Below are 26,886 nucleotides of genomic sequence, written 5' to 3' on the forward strand. Positions count from 1 at the left end.
TCCAAGTTGACAACTTAAAAAAACAAAACATTAATTAATAATAAATCTCATCTACAGAGAAGGTCACAAAACAGATAGAAAAGTGGTATCACAAAGACCAAAATAGAGGTAAGAATTTGGGACAAATGAAATAGCAGTAGCATAGAGTTGCACAACAACAAAGCATCTACTTGTAGATTGAAACTAAAACTCAGGAAAAAAATTAATAATTATATATCAGAAAGTCTGTGAAATGAAAGGAAGGAATAGGATAAAAACAGAAAAATCTTCTATAACATAATAGCAACATCTTGGTCCAGCTTTCTTGCTTAGAAGTTCCTTATCTTCTAAAATAATACATACTTTTTGTTGTTGTTTTTTAACCAGCAGGTTAAAGGCCAGCAGTGGGTAGCTTCAGTAAATGAAACTTGCTTCGATGTAAGTCTTAAAGATCTTTTCAATGGCACAAATATAGGCAGCTGTTCTCTGGTCCAAGCCTAGATTATACTTCGTAGCTATACTCATGATTTGCTAGAAAATAACATATAAACATAAGCAACATGGACCTAGTATTCTGGTCTGAGACCAAAACCTAAAAAATAATTATTGGATAAAAATTGTATCACTGCAATAGTGACAACTATTTCAGTAATGCAGCAATGGATATTACAGACACAGAAGCATAAAGTAAAAAGTCTACAGTATGAAAAACAAAAGGATTTTTTTAAAGATAGTGATAGATAAATGCAAACTCAGAAAAACCTACCCCGGCTGAACGTTCCATGGTGAAAGCTAGTCCAGAGTGAACAATATCCTTCTCTGAAGCACCCTTTAAAAAAACACAAACTTAAGAAAAATACCATATATCATTCTATTTTCCTATCAATATTTAGATTAATTATTTCTCACTTTTATTTTGCAATGTAATGGACTGGATGTATTTGGAATTGTGGGTTTTAAAATATGTACAATGTATTGCTACCAACTTATCTCAGGTCATTGATGTGAGGACAAAATCAGTCCATGGATGATGACTTGCAACCTGAGACTTAACAGAAACCTCTTTCTTATTGCATTGGCAGGCTATTTCAGAGACCTTCTAGATCAGTGGCTTCCAACCTTTTGGGCACCAGGGACCGCTTCTGGGGAGAAATGTTTTTCTGTGGACCAGAGGGGTGTGGTTTTGTGTGCTGCCTGTATCCCGAGGATGGGGCTTCGTGTGTTTGCATGACCCTGTTGCTGGCATGCCATGGATGGGTGGTTGGGAAATTTCTGTTCTAGATAATGCTGTCTTGGGCAAGGGCCACCCAGTTGAATTACCTGTTATAATTAGGCCTTCTTTTATGCCTGTTAAGAAAGTGGATAAAGGGCTTTCTAGGATGTCATCCACATGCAAGTTGGATTCTTACCTCTCCTGGCTTCTTTGGATAATCAGAATGGGGTGGGGTGGGTGTGGAGTGGGTTATACACTGGATCCAGGAGATAGCAAATGGTTCCGTATATGAAGATTCAATGCCCTCATTACCAGAAAGAGATGTTGGTTCCTTCCATTCTTGGATCTATAGGTTTTGAACAATCACCATCCAGTCTCTAACATTTCCTTTTTGGTGAAAGTTGTGAAGAATGAAATTCCCCATGTGTTTTCATGAGAAATGCAGTGCCCTAGGCATTTTTTGTTTAAGAGAATGCTCCAAAAGGGAAGGGGAGGGAAGGGGAGGGGAGTTAAATACATAACTTACTGCTATTCTAGCTTGGAATTCTGGTGTGGGTATAATAGGGATACTTCCACAGCTTTTCCGAAATTTTCTCTCCAGACTTTGTTGCACTGACATCAGCAGATGATAGTTAGAATCACGCTCATATTTGAAAGTAAGACGCCCATAGCTGACATGGTTGAGATTTTTCAGCCATTCAAAAAAGGAAACTGTCACACCACCTGCATTTATGTATAAATCCTGCCACAAAGAAACAAATAGTTTCAGTTACTTGATGAATTATCTGTAAGAGAACTCAGAGAATATGTTACAAATTCATGTAAAAACGCAACACAAAATTTAAAAATAACAAACACATTGTTGCTTGATTTCTACTTACTGACAATGAAAATGAGCTCAGGCACCTGTATTACAACACATTATCACTGCGGAAGATAGAGAATAGCCAACTTTACTGCAGCACAGAAATTTATTTCCTGTGCTGTGGATGAATGATAATACAGACTTCAGAAGCCTATTTGCACCTTCCCTTCTTATATTAGCAACAGTGATTCAAGGTATTGAACAATTTGAAGTTATTTTAATATTAGGAAGTCAGCCATTCAGAGCCTCTAAGTAAGTAAACAATTTATTATGTTATCACTAGAATTGGGGTGGTGGGGGAGAAAAAAACAATAGGAGGCAAAGGAAGTAGTGTAATATCACAAACTATAAGAATCATAGTCACAGAAAAAAAAAACCTAATGCAAAACGTCACTGGGTGGCCAAAAACCAGTCACAGGTTTCTTGTTTTATTCACACTTGTACCTTATGGTAGGTTTCAAGTTCTGTAAACTTCTGAATATACACTGGTCCTTAGGACAGAAATTACTTCCTGGATTAACCAACTGAAAATATTTTAGGTCAAATGAATTATGGAAAGCCCCTAAAACATGTAGTTTAGTACTGTCTGGTCAAATAGAGCATGATAACATTTTTGGCAACACATTTTAGGACAATACAATGAATACATCTTGCCCATAAGCACAGCAAGGGAATTGTGCTATTCTTTCTCAATCTCTACTTTAAATAGATGCATTTAGTCTTTTTCTTCTTATTAAACAACCATTGCACACTGGGCCAAAGTTTTCAATGAATTCTTTCTTAGGACCACCAGAACTCTTCTTTCTTGGTTAGTCATCACACCTTCACATATTACATCAATGTAAATGTGCCTCTGTAGTTACCTGCTATTTTCCCACCTGTTCACAGATTGAAGAACAATTTGTGTGAGATTTCTCTGCTCTAAATAATTCATACTGTCTATGAACATGGACATTATGCTTTCCATCTCAATTCCAGATTTTTTTAACACAGAGAACTTGGTATCCCAAATACGGCACCAGTGTCTATCTTATCATTTATAAGAGTCCTACTTGAATAATTGAATTATTTAATGGGGGGAGGGGAAGAAAAAAATTTGCTGCAAAGCAAAACACAGTTCCCATTTAATTTTCATGCCTGAGAGGAAGAGATGCCATAAGCTTACTTCAAAAATAAAAATGATGTATTGCAGCCCCAAAATTGTATTTTAAAGTATATACTCAGAAAAAAATAAAAATAAGCAGAGATTATGTAGAAAATCTTAAAAGAGAAGAATAGAGGAGTCCCCAGCAGACATTTTATACTCTTAACACTTTCTCAACATTTCATATATACACTGTCAGCTAAAAAAGTTGCTGGTTCTTGATACATGCCTACTTCCAGTTCATATCCTTGGGAGACCACTATTTACCTTATTGCAGAGTGAAGATTATACTTACTCCTGTATTCAGCCAGGTATGGTGAAACTCAATGATGAACCTAAGACAACCTCAACATTTACTGTGTAAAATTTAGCGAATTACTGTGGAGTCCCAGTGAAAGATTTGGTAAAAATTTTTGAAGTTCATATAACATCTAAATTTTTACATATTTTTTTCCACTAAAAATCTCTCTGAGAAATGCTGTTACTATTAATCCAGTCTAGGTTAGGACAACCGGATAAAACTTCCATCAAAGGCTAATTCAGAAATTCATTTATTTAAAGAAAGTATTCAGAACTACAGTAATAAAAGGAGCAGCACAGTGTATATCACCTTAGTCCTGACATTACAGGATTTCAATTCATGTATTCTTTATTTAAGTCCAATGGACTACAAATATTTATATCCCACAGGACAAGATTATGGCATTACAGACATGGTTTTAATTTTACAGTTCATATTCAGGCTAATTTATATAGAAATGCAACACAAAAATAAATGTAATAAAATAAAGCCATATACTTATATCTTAAACTTATTTTGCTACCAAATTCAAAATTAGGAATTAATATACAAACAGAGGTAACATTCAAAAATCCATACAAAAAAAATACAAGTTGCCTTGTGTATTCAATTTTTGTTAGACTGCTCTGGATATTTTCAATGTATTGCAAAATTCAGTCATGTGTAACTGCATTCCAAAAGGATTGTCCAATTTTCCAAGGCTCTACAAGGTGGAGAACGCCCAACAGCAGCCTATAAGCTAGAGGCCAAATAGCAGAGCATGGGCATTAATGGAGCCAACAGGTCTGCAGACATACCGGAAGTACAAGGATTTTTCTCTGCAAAAAGATGTCATGAGCATCTGGAGTTGTAGGGCCATTAGCACCTTCAGCAATAATCTGTGAGGCATGAAAAGAATAAACCATATTATCACAGCTAAAATACAAACTCTAATTATATGTGATATGAAGTAGTTCTTTGTCTTATTTAAATCTCCTGCCAATTAATTTGGTTGGCTGATTCTACGTTATAATATTTAGAGATGAGAAAAATGTCTCTCTGTCTATTTTTTCTTGATCATGAGTGATTTTACATACTTTGATATCTTTCTTCATTTATTTTTTATTCTAAGCTAAAATGTCTGTTATATTAAAGGAGAATATTTGTAGATCAGGATTAAAATAGAGACCCCTCATTTTGTAATATTCTAATTTTCTCTCATCATACAACTCATAACTATGAGTTACCTCATGCATTTTTACAAGAGTTAAACACAATTCTCAACTTATGACAGGTCACTTAGCAACCGTTCGAGTTACAACAGAGCCTCCCAAAGCTATTTATGATCCAGTTTTGAAGTTACTGCCACTGCAGCATCCATGCAATTATTCACTTTTACTATTAACTGCAGGGACACTGCAGCACCCTACCCCACCTATCTTCCCCTCATTCCTCCACAACCTTAATCCCAGAGGCCTTGGGTCTACTTCCCATCCCACCAAGCACATACCCTCTTCCCCATCCCCATATCTTTGGAAGATATTTGGAGTAACAGATATCCCTTATGTTAGGGAAGGATGGAAGGTCACCCCACCTTAGTGTCCCTGGCGGCAAGGCTCCATCCGGAAGTGGCGCCAGCAGCCACAATGAAACAGCAACTGAACCATCCCTACCAGTGGCTTTCCTCCCACTGGTGGCTTTCCCCATTGTAGCAATGCTTGCCCCAGCCTTTGCCCACCCACCCCATTGCCAGGGTTGGGTTTAACCCCTCCCCCTCACCCCACTCAGGGCACCATTCCTACCAGTCTGCAGTTGCCAGGGATTCTGGACTACTGTCCAAGGGGCTATCAATTAGAAAAAGGGAAAAATGCACACACACGTGTGTACGCACGCACGCGCACACACACACACCTCAAACATTGTGAGAAGGAAGGAGAATTCCAAACTGCTTTCTCGCAATATTTGAGGCGCCTCTGTGTGTTTATGTATTCTCAAAAGAAATCTCCCCCCTCGTCTCTTTAAAGCATTGGGCTTTAAAGAAGGTGATGTCAGGCACAGGAAATCAGGAGTCAGGATAGAGCTCAAAAGCACTTTGAGTTTATTCCATGCAACCTATACACACGAATCTGATCTACTAACTGTCAAGGCAAATTGACGCCAGATAAGAGGCAACAGACTTCAAGGGGGGCTGAACTTAGGTCTCTCTTACAGGAGTGTAGTGACTCCAAATTGATGAGTTTGACCCCCACCCTTGGGCTCAGTCAGGTCATTTCCTATATCAAGGTGGGAGTTGTGCACATGCACTCACACATACATATATGTGTCATACACTGCAAGAAAGAGAACTTGAAATCTGGACTCGTATGGCTGAGGCTTCCCATTCCAGCCAGGCTATAACTTCCTTTCCAGCCTCCTAGTGTTTCCACTGCACTGCAGCACCCTGTCCAACTCACACATGGCCTGCATCAGGCCTCCTCTACACTCCCCTATCCCTGAAGCACTCCTGCACTGGGACTTCATTTGTTTAATGACCCATATTATTTGTTAACGACTGGTTTAATTCATAGTGTAAGTTTTGGGGTCATTAAGCGAAACAGTTTTGCTTAATGATCCCCATGACTTACAATCACAATGGAAAGGCTCCCAAAAGAGTCTCCACTCCTTTCAGTCTTTTAAAGGAGAGAAGAGAGCTGCATACAAACATACAAATACACAGCCAGTTTGGTCTATTTGTTAAGGCACCAGATTAGAAGGCCAGAGACTCTGAGTTTGAGCCCGGCCTTAGCTATGAATGCCAGCTGGGTAACCTGGGGCGGGATACAAATAAATAAATAAAATAAAATATGAATGTGTCTCAAACATTGCTAGAAGAAAGAAAGAGAACTTGAAGTCATCTTCTCCCTTCTTGCAATGTTTGAAATGTTTGTGGTTGTAAGTCGAAGGCTGCCTACATATCCTTTTTAAAATGTAGCAATCAGAAGAATACATAGTGCTCAATACAGAGACAGCAAATATTTCCATGAGGGCAATTAAATGTCCTTAGTTTTATTTTTAAACACTTTCTTACTGATTTGTAATAGGGAACTTACTATTTTTCATAGTCACTGCTTATTGGAGCGGTCTGCTTCACTCAGTTATCAGGTAGGACCTCAATACAGGTAGTCCTTCATTTATAACAATTCATTTAGTGACCACTTAAGTTCACAGTGTTACTGAAAACAGTGATTTATGACAGTTTGTTGCACTTACAATCATGGCAGCATTCCCATGGTCACATGATCAAAATTCAGACACTTGGCAACTGACTCATATTTATGATAGTTGCAGCGTTATAAGCTTTTTTGCGACCTTCTGACAAGCAAAATCAATGGGGATATCAATTTACTTAACAACCTTGTTACTAATTTAATAACTGCAGTGATTTGCTTAAAAATGTGGGAAGAAGGGGGTATAATGGGGTAAAATTGACTTAACAAATGTTTCTCTTAGCAACAGAAATTTTGGGCTCAATTGTGGTCATAAGTTGAGAAGTACTTATACATTTTTTTACCATCTAATTAACCAGTCCTTGGATTTTTTTTTCTTACTAGAAACAAGACTGATGTTTATGAAATAAAAAAACAACTGTTTCTAAACAATACCTTTGCTTGGACACGATGAGCGTTTTCCTTTGTCAGCTGTTTCTCAATAGCAGCTGGAATAAGGATATCACAAGGTACCTCAAGGGCACTGCCCTCAAGTTTCTTAGCCTTTGGAAAACCAACAATGGTGCCATGTTCCTGGAATAAAAACTTCAGTTAGTCAAGCCAAAAGAGAAAAAACAGGGAAATGTATTTTTCTACACTACTTAGTGCTTATCTGTGCCGGAAACAGGCTAGGGCCTATCTGCATTTGATTATTTTTAGAGAAAAAACTCACCAGTGCCTCCATGTACAAGTAGTCCTCGAGTTACGACAAGTGAGATCAAAATTCATGTTGCTAAGTGAAACATTTGTTAAGTGAGTTTGGCCCATTTTATGATCTTTCTTGCCATAGTTGTTAAATGAATCATTGCCATTGTTAAGTTAATTACATGGTTGTTAAGTGAATCTGGATTTCCCATTGACTTTGCTCATCACAAGGTTACAAAAGCTGATCACATGACTCCAGGACAATGCAACCATCATAAATGTGAACCAGCTGCCAAACATTTGAATTTTGATCATGTGACCATAGGGAGGCTGCATTGGTCATAAGTGGGGGAAACGGTCATAAGTCACTTTTTAAAGTGCCATTGTAAGTTTAAACGGTCACTAAATGGAATGTTTTAAGTCGAGGACTACTTGTATTTCAACATACTTGTTTGTAGTATTGTAGTTCATTGGAATCAATTCCATCGGCGTTATAGATGGCACCATCTACTTCTTCAACGCATATACAGCAGGCTCCATATCGCTGCAGGTATCGCATTGAGTGAAAACCCACACTGCCAAATCCCTGTGAAGGCCAAATTGGGAAAACATGGAGCAAATTTTCAGTCAGCAACAAAACACACATACACTATCATGACTAAGAAGGAAGATCTGCTTCTGCTATGAATGTTCCCTTGATAGTTGATAGAACTCAGACATTCCCAATATATATCCTCTCCACATTTGTAAACATCTCCAATCTATATCTTCATAGATTAGGGCTGTCAAACTCCTGGCCACACCCACACCTGGTTTCGTGAAGGGGAAAAATTCTCAATACATCATGTGATGCTGCCACCCTCCACTCCCATTCACTGATAGATTGGAAGCCAGTGAGATTTACTCATGTCTCCTCAGCTGAGGCTTAAGTTGAAATAAAGGTAACATGTTCCAAAGGTAGAGAAATAATTTCTAGAGAAATTATTAGTTTTTTCTTATTGTATTAGATTTAATTTCTTTTTAGTTTTTTTTTATAATTTTTGCTTTTGTTGTCTGTTTACCCCTCTTAATAGTATTTTCCTATGGGAAATACTTCTAAGCTACTCTCTGTAATTTCATATTTTCAGTTTTAAACTCACTCATCACTAAAGGTTTTCCAAATAAATACTTAAAATTAACAATGAATCTTTAGTTATCTTCTTTTCCTTTTAAACATAAACATTAACATTTATTTACCTCTTGAGACACTGACCTACCTCCAAAAGAAGTGGGGCTCATTTCCCTAGTCATACATTTAACGTTACAAGTTCTGGAGGTAACTCTACTGAACTTATTTCATTGTTACTCAGCTTCTTGTTCTTTTACTTCCCCCTAAAGACAGTGGGATCTGACATAACAGTGTTGGGAGTCGTAAAAAAGATACCAAGCAAACATAACTCTGGAAGATAAATGTCAGTAGCAATAACTACCAAGCAGCTACACCAAGGCAGAAAGGCAGAATCAGGGGGTGTATATGAGGGTTTCTGGGAGAGGAAATTCAAGACCTCAAATCTTTCACTCCACAAATATAGCCTTGCTGATACAGCTGTTTATTAGGCATTTAAGAGTTGATTGTGCTATTATAAATTAGACATTTATCCAGGCAAAATTAGTCAAGCTGGATAATTATGGTACATCTTTAACAAAAATCAACAGTTTAAAAATGTGCTTTATTTTTTCCTCCTGATTTATCCAGGCAAAATTAGTCAAGCTGGATAATTATGGTACATCTTTAACAAAAATCAACAGTTTAAAAATGTGCTTTATTTTTTCCTCCTGATTTCTAGCCTGATGCCTTAATCATTACACCACACTGGCTCTCTTTGCATATATGTGTGCCTTCAAATCATCATTGACTCTTGACGACTGTCTAGACAAAGCCCCACAGTTTTCTTGGCAAGATTTTTTTAAAAAGCCTGCTTGTCAGGCATTTAAGACTTGATTGCCCTATCAAGATAAATGCATTAGATAGCTATCCAGGTAGAATTAGTCAAGTTGAAGGATAATTACATCTTTAATAATCATGACAGGTTTTAAAATGTGCCTTATTTTTTATTTTGCAATATAAAATATGATTTGATTGCTTATTAGTAACCTATGACTATCACTGTGTTGTATTGTATGATGCTTGATGGACGTATTGTTTTTCGTTTATGTACACTGACAGCATAAGCACCAAAGACAAATTCCAATCACACTTGGCCAATAAAAGAATTCTATTCTATTCTAATATATTTCTATTATTCTATTGGGTATTACAAGTTCTGTGGTTAACAAACAGAAAAGCTCAATGAACTGGTCCATGTGGCATCGTTTTCCCATGTTAATTCGCAGAAAAGAAGTTATCTAGGTCCTCAATTAACTCCAACCCAATCATGCCCTGTCAACAAGAACTCCAGTCCTCCATCCTCATATTGGCTTTATCTCATTCCTGGTTTTTGACCAAGTATCTGTATCAGCACAAAATTATTTTCTCCATTTTCCAACACTACCCAAGATGAATAAAATCCAGAATGCTATGTCATTCATTGAAGCAGGTTATACATGCAATTAGAAGTATGCTTTGGAAGTATTTCCTCTCTAGTCATTAGCCAACCTCCTTTTCCATTATTTCTCTAGATCAGGAGAGAAATTTGAGACAACCATGACCTGGATGACTGAGAATCTCTGTAGACATTCCTCCATCAGACATTTTTCCTTTCACCTATGTTACCTCCCTAAGCCCTTCCAGTTTCAACCTGAATTTCTTTCCAGGTTAAATGAAAGTAAAGTTCACCTCTATTTCACTTAGGGAAGAGGAAAAGGCATTTTTCACTATTTCTATAACACATTCTCATCTTAAGGTGCAGCAGTCCTGCTTTTCCTCAATAACTGACCCTAAAGCAAGAGAAAGTGCTTATTTCTCCAGAAGTAATAGAACTCAGCAATTACCAAACCTGGTTAATTGTGCCATAGTGGCAGAGGCTGCCTTATCTTCTTTGATTTTTTTTCCCTTTATGTTTCTTTCTTTCATATTAATCTAGTTTGGGAGATACCAAGGGTATAAAATAAGAAGAATAGAAAGCCACTTCAGAAAAGATAGTGTTTTAAAATGAGATTCATCTTCTATAGTACCCTGATTGGTGGATGTCTTTTCTGTTTACTTGTGATATATTAAAGGTGGACAGTGGCATAGCCAGAGGAGAAAACCGATAATGCTGTCTATAAACTAGTTCCATGTTCAGAAATCAAGAAAAACTTTTTTGACAGACATAATAGGACAGGAACTGGAAATATTATGCAGATAATTTTTTGCTGCATTATTCTGCGCTGACTCAAAGATAGATGGTCCTTTAATTCAGTAGTGGAGAGAAATAAAAGCAAAGCTAACAGGCATAAGCAAAGTTTGTTCACTCTTCGGAGTACCTGGAATAGCAAACCACAAAGGTGGGATAAACATCTATTAAATACATGTGGTCCTTACTTACAACCACAATTGAGTCCCAAATTTCTGTTGCTACCGTAAGTGAAACAATTGTTAAGTGAGTTTTGCTCCATTTTATGACTTTTCTTGCCTTAGTTAAGTGAATCACTGCAGTTGTGAACTTAGTAAGTTAAGTGAATCTGGCTTCCCCAATGACTTTGCTTGCAAGAAGATTGCAAAAGGGGACCACTTGTCCCTTTGACACTACAACCATCATAAATATGAATCAGTTGCTAAGTGTCTGAATTTTGATCACATTATCTTGGGGATGACACAATAGTTATAACTGAAAAATTAGTCACTTGTTTCAGTGCCATTGTAACTTTGAATGGTCACTAAATGAACTGTTATAAGTTGAGGACTACTTGTAAATAGTAAATAAAATACATAATGTTGTTTCTTTGTACTACTGCAGCATGAAGACCTTGTGGGGGGAGGCTTCTACTAGTTAAAGAAAGTCTTTAACTCCAAGTGCTGAATTTATTATTTAAAGAAAACCTAAATCTAAAATATTTTTTTTCATTGTCACAAAACAAGCCCCTGTTGCCTTTTTTCCCTATTTTATCTGTAGAGGAAGGATATATGCTTAGATTAGTTGTGACATTTAAATTCCTTAATGAACTTTCCATTCATTAAACCATCCATGGTTCAATGAACTTTTAACAAATCCATAGAAAACAGCAAAGTGCAAAGATGACACTCACTATAGAACTTTCCAATAAGATATCAATAACTAAATCACATTATATCAACTCCAGTTTAGATTTAACTATCAAGAATGGAAAAAGAAAATTCAGGTGGAAATGAACTCACATGTCTATGGAGATTCTCAATTATCCAGGTCATGGTTGTCCCAAAGGTGGTTTTTCAAGAGGCAATTGGACTTTCTGGTTTTTCTTTGAAGACCTTTTGCTTCTCACCTGAGAAGTTTCTTCAGAGCTGAAGAACCTTCTCGGATGAGAAGTGAAACATCTTCAAAGAAAAATCAGAAAGTCCAGTTGCCTCTTGAAAAACCGCCTTTGGGAAAGAACTCAAAGTAACTCAGCTCTTCGACTTTTAGAAACTGCTTGTATACTAACTCATTTGTGCCCCTCCTTAATTTCTTTGACAATTGAAGAAGTATAACAATCTACAAAGACTCCCAAAAAAGATTTGAGGGCTTTCCTTCCAAGTTTAATTTTCTTGATAAGCTAATTATAGTAAGTGAAGCATTTCTTGAGGGATTGCTCAGCAAACTCAATATAATAGAGGTGACTTAGAGACAGTTACTTATAGAAACTCAGCTTTGCTCTGCTTGCCAAGTTTTTCAATCTAAGGCAAAAATTGCTTTGGGAGAAAGGCATTTTTCCTTTTTTTCCTAAAAGAGGTTGGCAAATTGCCAATTTAGAAGAAATATATTAACAAGAGCTATTCTGAGAAAGAGCCGATACTCAAAAAAGGTACAACCCAAGTAAAACATTACTTCCACCAAACACAAAATTTTGAGGATATTCTGTTCTAATATAAATCAACATTTATTTAGTACCTCAAAGTCACAGTGCCTTGATTAAAAAGCTGGTCTACTATTGAGAAAATTCTAGTTAAAAGCAAAAGCCATTATGAAACTTATGGAATTTTATATTTTGATCAGCTACTCCCCTTTCAGCCTAACCTATTTCATAAGACCACAGTACGCATGAAGCAGGATGGAGGGCAAGGAAACATTTAAGCTCTTTGGAGAAGAGGTAGGAGGGTACTGTAAAAATCTTATTATGCCATATATTTTCATAGATCATTGTCAAGGATATAGCATAGTCATCAAATCAAACAGTCATCAAATCTGAATGCTTATAATCTTCTTTTTCTTAAACAAGTGAGGCCCAAAGTTCAAGTGATATAAAAGACAGCAATAGATTATATGACACCACTGTTCACAATGCTAACACAACCCAAATCCAAACTAATTAGTCTAATCAGTGCAGACTGTGATTGCTCGCTAGCTATCAGTGATAAAAAAAAGTATAACCAAAGTAGTGTAAAAATATACATGAGAATAATTTTGCTTATCCTGTACAATGTAGCTATCCTGATGGAATATCACATAAGCTTTCTTTAGGATTTGTGATCTCTTTATGAGATCCCTAATTGCTAGTCAGTAGCTGCATTATATTAGAAGTGAAATACTGTAAGCAACACAGTAGAAAAGAAAATTATCTTTTCAGGATGAGTTCTACTTTCTGACGCTTTAGCTGAGACTAAAGAGACTTTGTACATGATGATAAATGGCACTGCTCCCCACCCTTCCATAATTAGCAGTTCTGGATATCATTTACCTTTTAATTTAATTTACCTTTTAATTTGGTCCTATATTGTAGTTTAAAAATTTCCTACATATTGAAGTTACCAACAAATTTAGCTAGTTTATAAATATGATGTTATATAATTTTACTATAAGAAAGGTAAGAAAAGATTGCAGATCATGACTTCTGGAAGTCCTTCAACTTCTAGTAATGGCCATTTGAGATGTCTTATGTTTTTCTCTGTAATGCAGTAAAGTTGGGGAGCAGGGCAGAAGCACACCAACTCACCCCACCCCTCTGCCTGGCAATCCCCAAAGATAAACAGAAGTGTATGTGCGCACATGCTGCCTGTGCATATATGTTTTTCTGCCTTCCCCTCATAGTGTGAGCTAAATGTACATCGAGAAATATAGAGTAATATAGTCTATATAAGCTCCATTCTGAGTTACAAAACTGATCTGGAAAAGAAGAAGGGATTTAAAATGGAGGCATCAGAGGGTTCCAACTGTCTAACTGTTTCCCATTAAAAAATGTTGGAATAATTTTTTCTGTTTTTTAAATTTTTTGCAGTTTCTGCACATATTTTGGCTACTTTCTATTTAATCTTTATTTTGCTAATTTCTCCTATCATGTCAAAGTTGGTCTCATTCTGTTGAAGTCTTTTTATATTGCAGTGGATTGAAAAGACTAAAAAGGACCTGTTCCATGGTAGAGCTTCTGGCTTGGATTAATTGTGCTGTGAGATCTAACAAGGCTTGATGACATTTTAAGAGCCAAATCTTGTTAGCCTACAGAATGATTTTACTAATCCATCTCTACCTAAAGACTGAGATGCACTATGATAGGAGTTGAACAAATTTCAGAAATAAGTTCTAGCCAATTATATGGCCATATGGAAGCTTATAGCAGCTGGTAACAATTTACTTCAACAGAAATTCAACAGAGGTGTGAATGCTTTCTATTCTGAATGGCTCCATGAACAGGTATTTTTATAGTCTATGCTCAAACTGAAATGTGTTTCAGATGTTGTGGTCCATATATAGAACAAAATGAGGCTACTCAGTATAGATAATGTTCTGCTGGGAGGTAGATGACAAGCAGGCAAAACGTTAAAGGCATCAGCCCTGCTGGCTGAGGAAAAAGAAAAGGCCAAAACTGACATGCACTACCTCTCTCTCTTTCCAAAGAATTCCTAGGGCAGCATATCTCACTAGCCTGACTATCCATATGCTCTTGAACATTTTCATAAATGATCTAGATGAGGGGATAGAATAGAGGTTCACCAAATTTACAGATGACGCAAAGCTAAAGGAAGCTTCTAACATCTCAGATGACAGCAAGGTTAAAAGGCTAATATTAAACTTGAATTGTGGCCTCTATTTTTCAAAAACGTAGTTCAAGCACAAGAAATAAAGCGTTGTGTATTTACATGGAAAAAAAACAGATGCACAGATACAAAATAGCAGGAGTCTAGTAGCACTTTTTCCAACTAATGGATTTTATTAAAAGGCATAAGCTTTTGTGAGCTGCAGATAGAGATGACCTAATCGTTCCCATCCCCTCCATCTTTTATCCAGGGGTGGGATTCAAATTTTTAACAACCGGTTCTGTGGGCGTGGCTTAGGTGGTGGGCGTGGCTTGGTGATCATGTGACTGGGTGGACATGGCTTGGTGGTCATGTTATTGGCTGGGTGTGGCCAACTCAATATCACTCACATCGAGGCACACTTCTCCTTGCCTGGCCTCTCATGACTGTGGGGATGCTGTAACAGTCGTAAGTGTGAAAAATGGTTATAAGTCACTTTTTTCAGTGCCATTGTAACTTTGAATGCTCACTCCACACAAGCAAAGTACCAACAAAGGAGGGGAAAAAACTCCAGAGAAGTTCCTGAGACAGGAAGTCTAGTCCTGCCAAGAATGTAATAAGGGTTAACAGAGAGGCAGTTTCTGTAAGCAACAGCAGAATGTTTCCTTCCTGCCTTCCTTACAGGATTAGGCCAGTAATTTCTTCTAATAACTGGTTCTCTGAACTGCTTAGAATGTTAACAACCGGTTCTAGGTGCGAACTGGTAGAATCTCACCACTGCTTTTACCTTGTCCTACATTAGAGCCAATGCAATCTTGGAATGCATCAATAAAGGTATAATACTGAGATCAGAAAACAATTGAGTATTTCTAGTTCATCCTTGAGAGGTTAGACTGAACCTGAAATATTGACAATATGGTACAAGAAAGATGTTGAAGAAAGAATTCACAGAACAGTGGCTAAGATGATGAAAGGATTGGCTTATAATGGCAATCTGGGCAGTCTCAGTTGCTATCTTTATGTGGCAGCATCCCACAATTATATGATTGATATTGGAGATCCCAGCTGCCAAGTTACTCAAATTGTGATCACATGACTGCAGGAATGCTGTGATAGTTCCAATTATAAAAACCTGCTGTAAGTATCTCTCATTCAGTGCCATCATAAAATTCAATCACTGAGTGTGATGACTACTTGTACAGTAGATTAATTCAACCAGTCTGACTAACCTTCGAACTTCTCAGTGCCTTTCCTCCTTCACTCTTCTTTGTTAATGTCCCAGATTTCCTTCCAACACTCCCCACTTCCAAGTATTCCAAGTCTTTCCTTCCTTTCCTGCCTGTCTGCCTACCTGTCCTCCCTCCTTTTCTCCATCACAGTAAATCACTTGCTCTCAGTCTCACTATTTTCTTTTTCAAAGGTAGGTAGCTAGGTAAATAAATAGATACAATCCTGTCTTAGATATGAAAGTCAAGTGGGTGGCCTTGTGCCATTTCCTCTCTCAGCACTAGCTTCTATCCAACAACTTGCACCTAATAAGCATGATAAATAATGATCCACAACTTTCAATGAAGAGATCTTCAGTCAATTTGGGACAGTAGCACCATGTCTGTGTGTTTGTCACATATAATGAATCTCATCAAAAATGCTTGTGACCATAAGAAATGATCTATAGGATACTGTATATAATATGTAGCTATATATAAACAAATTATCTGGAGTCAGATAAAATATCAACATCCACGCCCTTACCTGTACTGTGCATGTGCGCACCTTCCAGCTGATTTTTGGCCCATTTGAGGCCGTTTTTGCCCTCCCGGAGGCTCAAGGCAAGCCTCAGGAGGCCGAAAAATGGGCCCATTTTGATACTTCCTGTATTTCTGGGCGGGCCATTTTTCAGCCTCCCGAGGCTGCTGAGGCTTTCCTCGAGCCTCTGGGAGGGCAAAAACGACCTCAAACGGATCGAAAATTAGTTGGGAGGCACGTGCTTGTGCAGGTAAGTTTGGCTGGGGCTCGCATGCCCGCACAAATGGCTCTGCATGCCACCTGTGGCACATGTGCCATAGGTTCGCCATCACGGCCCTAGACAATTTCAGACCAATTGTTGTCCAATCTCTTCTTTAAAACTTCCAGCGTTGGAACATTTACAACTTCTGGAGGCAAATTGTTCCATTAATTGTTCTAACTGTCAGGAAATTTCTCCTTACTTCTAAGTTGCTTCTCTCCTTGATTAATTCCCACCCATTTAACACCCATTATTTTAATAAATACAATCAAATATTCCAGATTAAATTGAATCCAGTTGGTCTCTATTATCCCTTTTGAAATGCAGTATCAACCCCAATTTGTAAGGATGGACTTGCAGTAACCTGTAAGAATGAGATTATATCTATCCCACCGCACCTAAATACTATATTTACCTGCAAAACAAATGTTTTACCAGATAAACCAGTTTTAAGGCCAATAAGATTCATATATGTTGCATTGTTGATGTAGTTTTCAATTCCATGTAGAATTCCACGACCTGTGGCTGATGGGCGACCATGGATTCCTCCCTGACTTATGGGCTTCCCAGTCACACAGGCATATGAGTTGATATCCTGTAATTATCAATATGAAACAGTATATAACTATGCCAAGTAAATAAAGCCAGAAAGCTGAGAACTGTGTCATTTCCTGAAATATGTGTAGTTACAACTTAAAAAGAGAACAAACTTGAAAAAAATGTAATACAGCCAAACATACAGCTTCCCTTTAAATCAAATCTTCAGAGAAGGAAGTAAGCTACAAGGTTATTTAGAAAGCAGGCACAGCAAGCTTTTTACCCAAAGAAGTAAATTTACCTTGTGTCCAAGTGTCCAGGCATATGTATCAGCAATCCAGGACATCTCCCTTTCTCCTGTGTTTATATCAGGAGCAGCTACATCAATTCCAGGACCTGCTCATATTAAAAAAAAAAAAGTCAGAGCAGTCAGTTTTTTTGTCTGGTCTCTTCTAGCACAAATCAAAATGTTGCCTGAATAAATCAATCAATCAATTGTGCATATGTGTGCATGTACAAATGCATATATAAAACTGAACATGCATTTTCTATGCAACCCTATGTATGTTTATTCAATACTGTAGTACCGAGTTCAATAAATAATGGATGGCAGCTTTATTATTTTTAATAAAGGTTGGAAAAAGAGAATTGAACATATGAAATGGACCAACAAAATTTGTATAAAATAGTCTAAATTGTATTATCTGCATAAATCTAAAGAAAGAAATGGGCATGTCAGAAATTCCATTCAACTCAAATGAATATATTTCTAGGCAAAAGGCTATAGGACTACACACTTGTTATTTTTAACTGAGAAGAATTAGAGATAAATAGAGTATTTAAAGTCCATCCTTATCCCACTAAAATCTTATTCAGTCACATTTCTACTTTGATCAGTAAACGTTTCACACAGAGTTGAAATTTCCATTTTAGTTATTAAGCAGTACAGTATTGTAATAAAACAGAACTAGTGGGCACAGATCTTGATCCCAAATCCTAAGACCTAGATGTGCAAAACGTTTTCTTTATTAAAAACACCTACTCCAGATATGCCGGTCGCCGTGATAATCATTATGGAACCAAAGATAAAGAGAGGTGCAATTTAGAATACACTCTGCACCAGAATAGAAAGAAGAAAAATAGTAAGCAGGAAGAAAAAGGTCATATGACTTGAAAAAATAAACTTCTTTAAAAACAAGATATGCATATATTTTCATGTTAACCTGTTAAATGTTTAAAACAAGATGACCAACAAAACAGAGCAATAAAGCCACTAGATTAGGGAAAGGAGCTGAGGGTATCTTTTTTTTCTTTTTCTTTTTCTGACCCTGTAATAATCCCTTTATTCAGGGTGGAGTCAGGGCAACTGAGTGGAGCTGAGTGTTTACTGGTTAGATGCTGTTCCTGATGCTTACTAAGAGTTCACAGCAGGTATTTTCTCTTGCTCCCTGATAAACATCTGCCACTGCTATGATTGAACTTTCAACCTTCCGAGTGGGAGGTGAGCATCTTCACCTCTAGGCTACCATGCTGCTCTTGAGGGCACCTTGTTAAGGCTCTTTAAATTAGGCAACAATGCTGGAAAATAGCAGATTTTCCTTAATAATGACAAATTGATATTAACAAGGAGTACAATTCTGCAAAATGTGATTCTTTTTCTATCCTTGTCAAAATTATATGATAATGAAAGAATAATATTATCAGATGTTAATGTCAATTCAATTCAAATCAATCTGGTTGCCAGATATCCATAAGAGATGGCAGGCATTATTCTAACCATTGTTTTTATAACTATCTGAAACTTGGTCAGATGGTGTTGGGTACTGTTGTTCAACATAATAAGAGTCAACAGATTGGAGGATAATCTCTTAACCTCTTACGATATTTGGGCAGCTTGTGAAACAAAAACTTTTTTTTTACAAAAACGAACTTGCCTATAAAACCTTTCTTGGCTAACTCCAATGTGAATTTTCTTGTTATTTGCTCCAGTTCATTTTCCTGTATAAGAATATCAACATTCAGTTATTATTATAGGCTCTATCAGAGATTACAAAAGGGTAATTGTGACAAAAACCTATGTCTACATTACATTTTCTTTCAGGAATAAACTGCATCCTGACAAGGCAAAAATCTTTCAGCATCAGTACTTTGCCTCAACAGGTAATTCTTTTAAAATTCCTTTTATCTATTGTAAAGAAATAATATAAACCCAGCTCAAAAGATCAGGGGGTGGGGCATACTACTGTGTTGGTTTGCCTCTTTCCTTCCATTCCATTCCATTGGTATTGGTTGGGAAAGAGTGGCCCTACCCTTGGTCACTACTATGTGGGTTGCATAGGATTTAGTGTTTTCTCCGAGATGCTCATTCATTGCCATGATATGGGGAAATCATATCTCTCTACCACTGAATATTTAAGTGATGCCATGAATATCTTATCCCAGTGTCTGGAGGCCATGAGAGTCTGGATAGGAAACAGGTTTCAGTTGAATCCTAGTAAGACTGAGTGGCTTTGGGTAGTGGGGCCCACTGGTTCTAGATCTTTATCATCTTTGGTGCTGGATGGGATTGCACTACCCCTCCCCAACAATCACCCTCCTAGGCTAATGATTCCAGGTTAAGGGGCAGATGGCAGTTATGACTAGGATGGCCTTTGCACAGCAGCATCTGGTGTGCCAATCGTATTCATATCTGGATTGGCAGGTCCTATTTATAGTAATTCATGCCCTGGTCACATCCAGATTGGACTACTACAATGCGCTCTATATGTGATTGCCCTTGAAGAGTATCCACAAGCTTCAGTGGTATAAAATGCAGTGGCATGGACAGTTATGCAAACTTCTAGCCCAGCATGTGTTACAATTCTGTCTGCGTTCTGCAATGGTTGCCAGTTTGCTTCTGGGTCCAATTCAAGGTACTGGTTTTACACTTTAAAGCCCTTCATGACATGGGACTGCATTATCTCTAAGGGACCACCTCTCCATGATTACACCAGTCCACCCCATTAAATCTGGCAGAGTAGGCATGTTGTAGGTACCATTGGCCAGGGACTATTATTTGGTGCATCTCAGGGAGACAAGCCTTTGATGTCATGGCACTCATTTTATGAAACATTCTTCTCTCTGGAATTAGCATCTTCCCTTTTGTATTCCAAAAAAGCCCTCAAGTATGTTGTCAGATCTGGGGCTCCAAAGTGACATGCTCAGATGGCTCCACTGCAGAGGTGGACCATTTGTATTCTTTCCTGTGATGTGTATTTTTGCTTTCTTATTATTTTGCTAATAATATTTTATTAATAAGAGTTTTATATTGTACATATTTTTGTTTTTATTTATTGTTCATATTAATTCCTGTTGCCACCCAGAGTTACTTTTGGTGAGATGGGCGGTTATATACATTTGCTGATAAATAAATAAGATTCTAAAGGAGTCAGTTGTTCTTAGGTTTTTCTTTTTTATACAGACTAATTAATATTCAAATTCTGCACACACAAATTCATCCTCAAAAATACAGTATGTCATGAGACCTACTGGGGTGGGGGCATGGAAAGCTCATATCCTGCTGGCAGGACAAGGAAATTTGGCAAATTTCAGGAGCGGAGAGATCATTGAGATAAGCCACATAAGTCCCAGACAGCTGCTCTTCTTGAGCAGACTGGTGCTTTGCAAATGGCTTTTGAGTTGAAGTTCTGGAAATTGAGGGATAGCCATCAAGCTCATATTCATGAAACAGACTTTTCAGTTAAACTTTATTTGATTAAGGTTGAAATAGATAATTAGACACAACTCGTTTCCCTTTCTGGACTGTTGATGACAAAGAATGAATGACAAGGCTTTCAAATTTTGTTTTCTAGTTAAGAGATAAATCATGGGGTGAAGATAGAATATGTTATATTTGTTTCCATTGGCTGGGCTGAAGAGGTAACTTGCTTCTTTTTTTTCCTTTTTACATTTTTTCTTTATTGTCTTTTTCTTTTTTATATTTTTGTAGTTTGTATATGTTGTTATTCTTAATAAAGTTATTTGAATTTTTTTTTTAAAAATGAACCAATCATCATGTCCTGGTTTTTTTCATTCCAGAGGAGGAACCTATACTTACTGAATAATTCTTTGGCTCGATAGTCACACCAGCCTTTGACCCACCAAAAGGAACATCTGAAATACACCGTTACCAACAAATTAGCATATTTTCATTCCTTATCCAGCCACAGAAATGTAATAGGGGAGCAACTTTTAAGAACTGTTGAGTATTGCCTTATAATTCAAAGTTGCTCCTTTCTCAGAAAATAGCCAGTAAAATATTTAAACATGTTAAATACATTCATGATGAATATATCATAAAAAGCCTACCGAAGAATGAAAGCTCTGCTGCTTAGAAAATATATGGGCTTTTTTAAGCAAAAATATTTCTAAAAGTAGGATAAAACCATCAGGAACAAAAGAAGAAATCCCACCTTCCCCCGCCCCCCAGGTATTATAGGGCTGTATCTACCATACTTTAGAAACCTAGTGAAAACCAAGAGCAAATGTCAATTCTAAAACCTACCAATTCTGTCACATCATAACATTGTTAAACTCTCTTGTCTTACTGGATACACATACAGTCCTGGTTTACACAAAACCATAAGGTCAGAGGTGGTATTCAGCAGGTTCTGACCAGTTCTGGAGAAATTTCTGTAGCAGAAATTTTGAGTAGTTTGGAGAACCCGCAAATACCACCTCTGATTGGAGATTTTATAGTATCCTTCCCCTCCACGCCCACCAAGCCATGCCCACAGGACCAGTAGTAAAAAAAATTGAATCCCACCACTGCATAAGGTGATTGGTTTGATTTTGGATTGTTATATGTAATTCTGATCATTCGTTTGTAAACTTTAGTTTATGATATAGTGTTCTGTATGAACATTTAGCCTATTCAACAAACTTTTTTACACAACAAATACTTTGAGGTGTCAATTTAAGTTTTCTCTGAAGTTAAACAAAGATTATATTCACATAAAATGCTGATAAAAATGTATTTTGAAGCCTAAGTGATGATAATCAAGAACACTGTAACTTACAAGAAATCCAAGATAAACTAGGCTAAAGGGATTCAAGACGGTGATTTAGAATTTTGCTTAAATTCATATAAAAATTCTACTTAAAAATGTGACATGTTCTTTAAGTAACAACAACTAGTGATTTCATGGTAATATCTGTGTAGTTTCACTGAGACATATGGAAATGATTTACTTTTGCTTTCTTCCAGGATTTTTTTTTTTCAATAATATAAACCACAGCTCTGGAACTTTTTGGTAGTTTCTCACCCAAATACTAACCAGATTTGACTCTACTTAATTATTCTGAGATCCTTAGGACTGCAGAAAAAACAAATACTACCAACCTGCCTTCCATTGGGGACATGTACACTGCACGAGCCAAAAAGAGAGCTGTGAAAATATTTATAGACCCCTCACAACCCGGACATAAACTGTTTCAACTCCTACCCTGAAAATGACGCTATAGAGCATTGCACACCAAAACAACTAGACATAAGGACAGTTTTTCCCTGAACGCCATCACTCTGCTAAACAAATAATTTCCTCAATACTGTCCAACTATTTACAAAGTCTGCACTACTATTACTATTAATCTTCTCATCACTCCTTATCACCCATCCCCTCCCACTTGTGACTGTATGACTGTAACTTTGTCGCTTATATCCTTACGATTTATATTGACTATTTCCTAGTATGATTTGACTGCTTACTGTGCCCCATGACTATTATTAAGTGTTGTACCTTATGATTCTTGATGCTTGATGAATGTATCTTTTCTTTTATGAACACCGAGAGCATTTGCACCAAGACAAATTCCTTGTGTGGCCAATCACACTTGGCCAATAAAGAATTCTATTCTATTCTATTCTATTCTATTCTATTCTATTCTATTCTATTCTATTCTATTCTATTCTATTCTATTCTATTCCAATTCATTCCATTCCATTCCATTCCACTCATAAATATGTTAAAAGTATGTATTGGCCCCAAGACAAAATCAGGAGGGCACTGCATACCGCCATTGTGAGAAATAAGTATTTATTCCTTTTTCTATTTTTTTTAGTCAATTGCTTAACCACAAGAGAATCTGGTCTTTTATTCCTTGGCTATCAAGATTTTTTTTGAAAATCTAAGTAGATGCTATCTTTTGGTTTATCTTATACATGTTTGTTAACACCCTCAAAAAACTAATGGTAGATAATTTAAACAGGACTTTCCTTTAGGGAAGCATGCTGAATATCCCTAAGCAAGACCTCTCCAAATGTTTGATCATTTATCTAATAGCAGTTTCCTCTATCTTCCTGGAAGTGATGTTAAGCTATAGAACTATAATTTTCTGGATCTTCCTGTGAGCCCTTTCTAAAAATTGAGTTACATTGGCCAATCCTCAACTACCAACTACAAGTATAGATAGGTTACATATCTTAGTTAGGTCTACAATCTCCACATTAAGCTCAACTCTTGGGTAAATGTCATCAGAGTCAGTGATTTGTTGATGGTCAATCTGTCAATATGTTGCTTCTTTTGTCATCATTACATGGTTAAAACAGAACAGAAGCTCAACCTCAGGAAACTGCCCAACTTTTCTCTTTTCTCTTGTGAAGAAGGAAGCAAAGAATTTGTAGCTTCTCTATCCAAAAGGTGCTTTTTCTAAAACGGGAAAACAGGGGCTTTGCAATGGGGCTTTCTTGTTTTTTTTCTTTGAAAATGTTTTGCTTCTTATCTAAGAAGCTTCTTCAGTAATAAACTGAAGCTGAAGAAGCTTCTTGGATGTGAAGTGAGACATTTTCAATGAAAAACACCAAGGAAGTCTAGTTGCCTTTTGGAAGAAGTATTTTTGGGACATCCATGACCTGAATGATTGAGAATCTTAATACACATTCAGCTTCTCTAGAATTTAGTCTTCTCCTTTTAGCATTCTCTTTGACTCCTTCATCCAAAGGATCCATGGCCTTCTTGGCTGATTTGCCACTTCCTTGATGAATCTTTTATTATCTAGTTAGATCGAACAACCATTTTTGAGGAGGCAATGATTATTTTTTTGAAGACAGAAGAGAGTAGTATACACAATAATTCATGTGAATCTCATCACTAAGAAATTTTCAACATACTGACTTCCAAGTCTGCTCTGCTTATCCTTAATATTTACTCATATAGTGCTAACTTACCTACCACTGCACACTTGTATGTCATCAAAGCAGCCAAGGCTTTTACTTCATCAGCACTAACTGATTTGCTATATCGAATCCCTGGAGAAAGAAAACAAATATGTATAAATGTATATTGAACATGTATATCCATTGCAAACACATTTTATTATTTTTGTGAGCTCTAGTAATATATGTTTGAGAATGCTACACAATGTGTGTGTAGACTCTTTTATGAGGCTTTTACGTGGATCTTGTATTTGCACCAGCCTCCATCATACAAATTTCCCTGTCTAAAGTTATGTTAACCTGATTCATTTTGTTTCTTAATTTCCATATTTTGTTAATGAGAGGAAAAGTTACATACTGGTAGATAATTGGGGAAAAGAAAGATGAACTCATCTTGAATTATATTTTATCTATAGAAAACTCTATTAGCCAGTTGTGAAAAGTATACTCATATCATGGTAAACATTTTACAAGCCAAACTATGATTGGGTATATTTGTCATTGCTTTAGACCAGGGGTGTCAAACGTACATCCTCACGGCGGCATAACATGATATATTGGGACTTTTTTCCCCTTTGCTAAACCGGGTGGGGGTGGAGCAAGCACGTGACATATCAGTAGGAAAGACAATGTTATATATTTTCCAATTTCCTCTAAAATACCTAAAGGTTTTTCATGACTTCCAAATGTTTACATTTTAAAAAAATAATTCAACTTTTATAAAACAATTTATAATTTTAAGACCATATTTAAAAAAACTATTTTTAATATTACTTTTTAAAAACCCTCTAAATAATATTTATGGTCAAAAAAGAAAAAAATTAGTTGAGCAGACAGCAGTAAGATTTTATTAAGCTAGATGGCAGCATTAATGAATGGAAAGCAGCAAAGTGCATGGCATTTTTCAAAGGAGTTCTATTTTTAATATCACAAAAAATCCACTGTTTGTATTTAGATCTACCAGAGCTCCAATGCAAAAATCTGCACCACTAGACAACAGTAAAAAGTTAGTCAATCTTTTCTTCGCTGCTTACCAAATGATAGATAAAAACTTGCCTGGAGATAATCTGGATTTGTACAACCCACCATCTACCAGCTGTATTTTGCTAGAAAGCAAGTAGTTCACCACAACCACGTGTGTTGTATACTGCTTAATAACTCTGAACACTAACCTTCCTTAAACAGCAGGGATTGTCAACTATAACTTGACAGATCTTAAAATAACCAGATATCTACTTTTGTGTCATCTTGCAACTATTTCTAACATTTGTTTATAAACTTGTTTCCTTAAAATGCAGGTTCACTAAGTCACGCAGTACAGATTGTCAGGTGTTAAGCAATCTATTTTTGCAGTCCTACTTTTGTTTGGATAGCCAGATGGCTATGTTTACTTTTAACAAATTCTAAAGATGTAATCAATTCATATATTAAACACCAATTTATTTTGGGATTTGTATCTTAAGTTTTTCATCCGCTCAAGCAGACAACTTAACTTTTAACTCATCTAATTTTATGCCTTGATTTGCACAAAAATGAACCATAAACTAGTCCATTATGTTTTAAATTTATTGTGCCAACCCATAATGATAGTGTAGTGTAAAGTATCATATATAGACCAATATGCAAATCACAGTTCAGTCAATCAGATCGAAGTCCAGTCAACACAACCAATAACTGCAATTCTATGCATATTTATTCAATACGTTTTAATATCTTCAAGGCCAATTATTGCTTTTCAATATCTACATTGCTGTGAAGGTACAAATTAAGAGTTCTGATTGTTTGCTTAAATTTACAGTACGGGAGAGGAGGCGCTCTTCAGGCTCACCTCCTTTGCATGGCAAACGGTGCTGACTGTGTTGGGCACGACAGCCCTTGATCAACTCCCAACAGCCATTGTCTCTACGAATGGGGAAGGCCACCTCCAGGACATGGCCGCAGCTTCGGATTGCGTCCAGGACCCCGCGAACCCACAGCATTCGCTCATTCTCGTCCTTGGGAGTGCGAAGCCGCTTTACGAGCTCTTTTTCAACCACACGCTCCGCCCGGTCGCAGTAGCTTTCGACTATGCTCAGGAAACTAAGTTCTCCCTCAGCCTCCTTTGCGTGATTCCAACGGCAGGGCACGAGCGGTTTCCCGCGACTTCTGCCTGGAGTATCCCCGCCCCTTACGGAGGGATACTGTTCCCATGGAAACGAGGCCTGGTACTTCCGAAGCCCTGTTGAACGCCGGAGTCCCGTTTGGGGCTGCCACGAATAATCCGACCAAAAAGCCGTTTCTCGCCACCGACCCCGCGCCTTCAGCCACCACCGCATTGGACGCGCGAAGAGCGGAGGGCGCTGCCTTTTCTTTTTTTTTTAATTAGGGCAGAACCAGCACGAACTTTGCTCAGCTCTGGCACGCAGAACAAAAGATGAGGCGAAGCGAAGGAGCTAAATTTGACAGGCATATCGAACGGTGAGATTTTGATTGGACAGGAGACCATCCAATGGGAAAAAAGGGCGGGAATACGCCTTGGTTGCAGGGGTAAAAGCAAGAGAGGAGGAAGAATGTAAACTGTGTCTAATGATAGAAGGCGATAGACAGTAGATCTAGCACGGCGCTTTTTAAACTTGGCATATTAAAGATATGTGGACTTCAACTCCCAGAATTCCCCAGCCACCCTTAAAAAAAAAAGAAATGAAAAAGTTGCGA

At 37.1% G+C, this 26,886-nt stretch overlaps 1 protein-coding gene across 1 annotated transcript; it reads right to left on the reverse strand.

Moving 5' to 3' along the window:
* Positions 1-26,644, reverse strand: LOC113449974 (glutamate dehydrogenase, mitochondrial-like). Its single transcript, XM_026721112.2, has 12 exons — positions 26,021-26,644; positions 24,205-24,285; positions 21,097-21,152; positions 18,935-18,998; positions 17,302-17,396; positions 16,879-17,058; positions 7,820-7,957; positions 7,123-7,260; positions 4,300-4,380; positions 1,719-1,934; positions 746-808; positions 1-510 (listed from the first exon to the last, which is right to left on the reverse strand). The coding sequence occupies exons 1-12, from the start codon at positions 26,505-26,507 to the stop codon at positions 394-396; spliced, it is 1,716 nt and encodes a 571-aa protein (XP_026576897.1). The 5' UTR covers positions 26,508-26,644; the 3' UTR covers positions 1-393.
* Between the last annotated feature and the right edge of the window lie 242 nt (positions 26,645-26,886).

Source organism: Pseudonaja textilis, chromosome 2 (genome assembly GCF_049901715.1).
Source record: "Pseudonaja textilis isolate UNSWEBS1 chromosome 2, rPseTex1.2, whole genome shotgun sequence".
NCBI classification, from domain to species: Eukaryota; Metazoa; Chordata; class Lepidosauria; order Squamata; family Elapidae; genus Pseudonaja; species Pseudonaja textilis.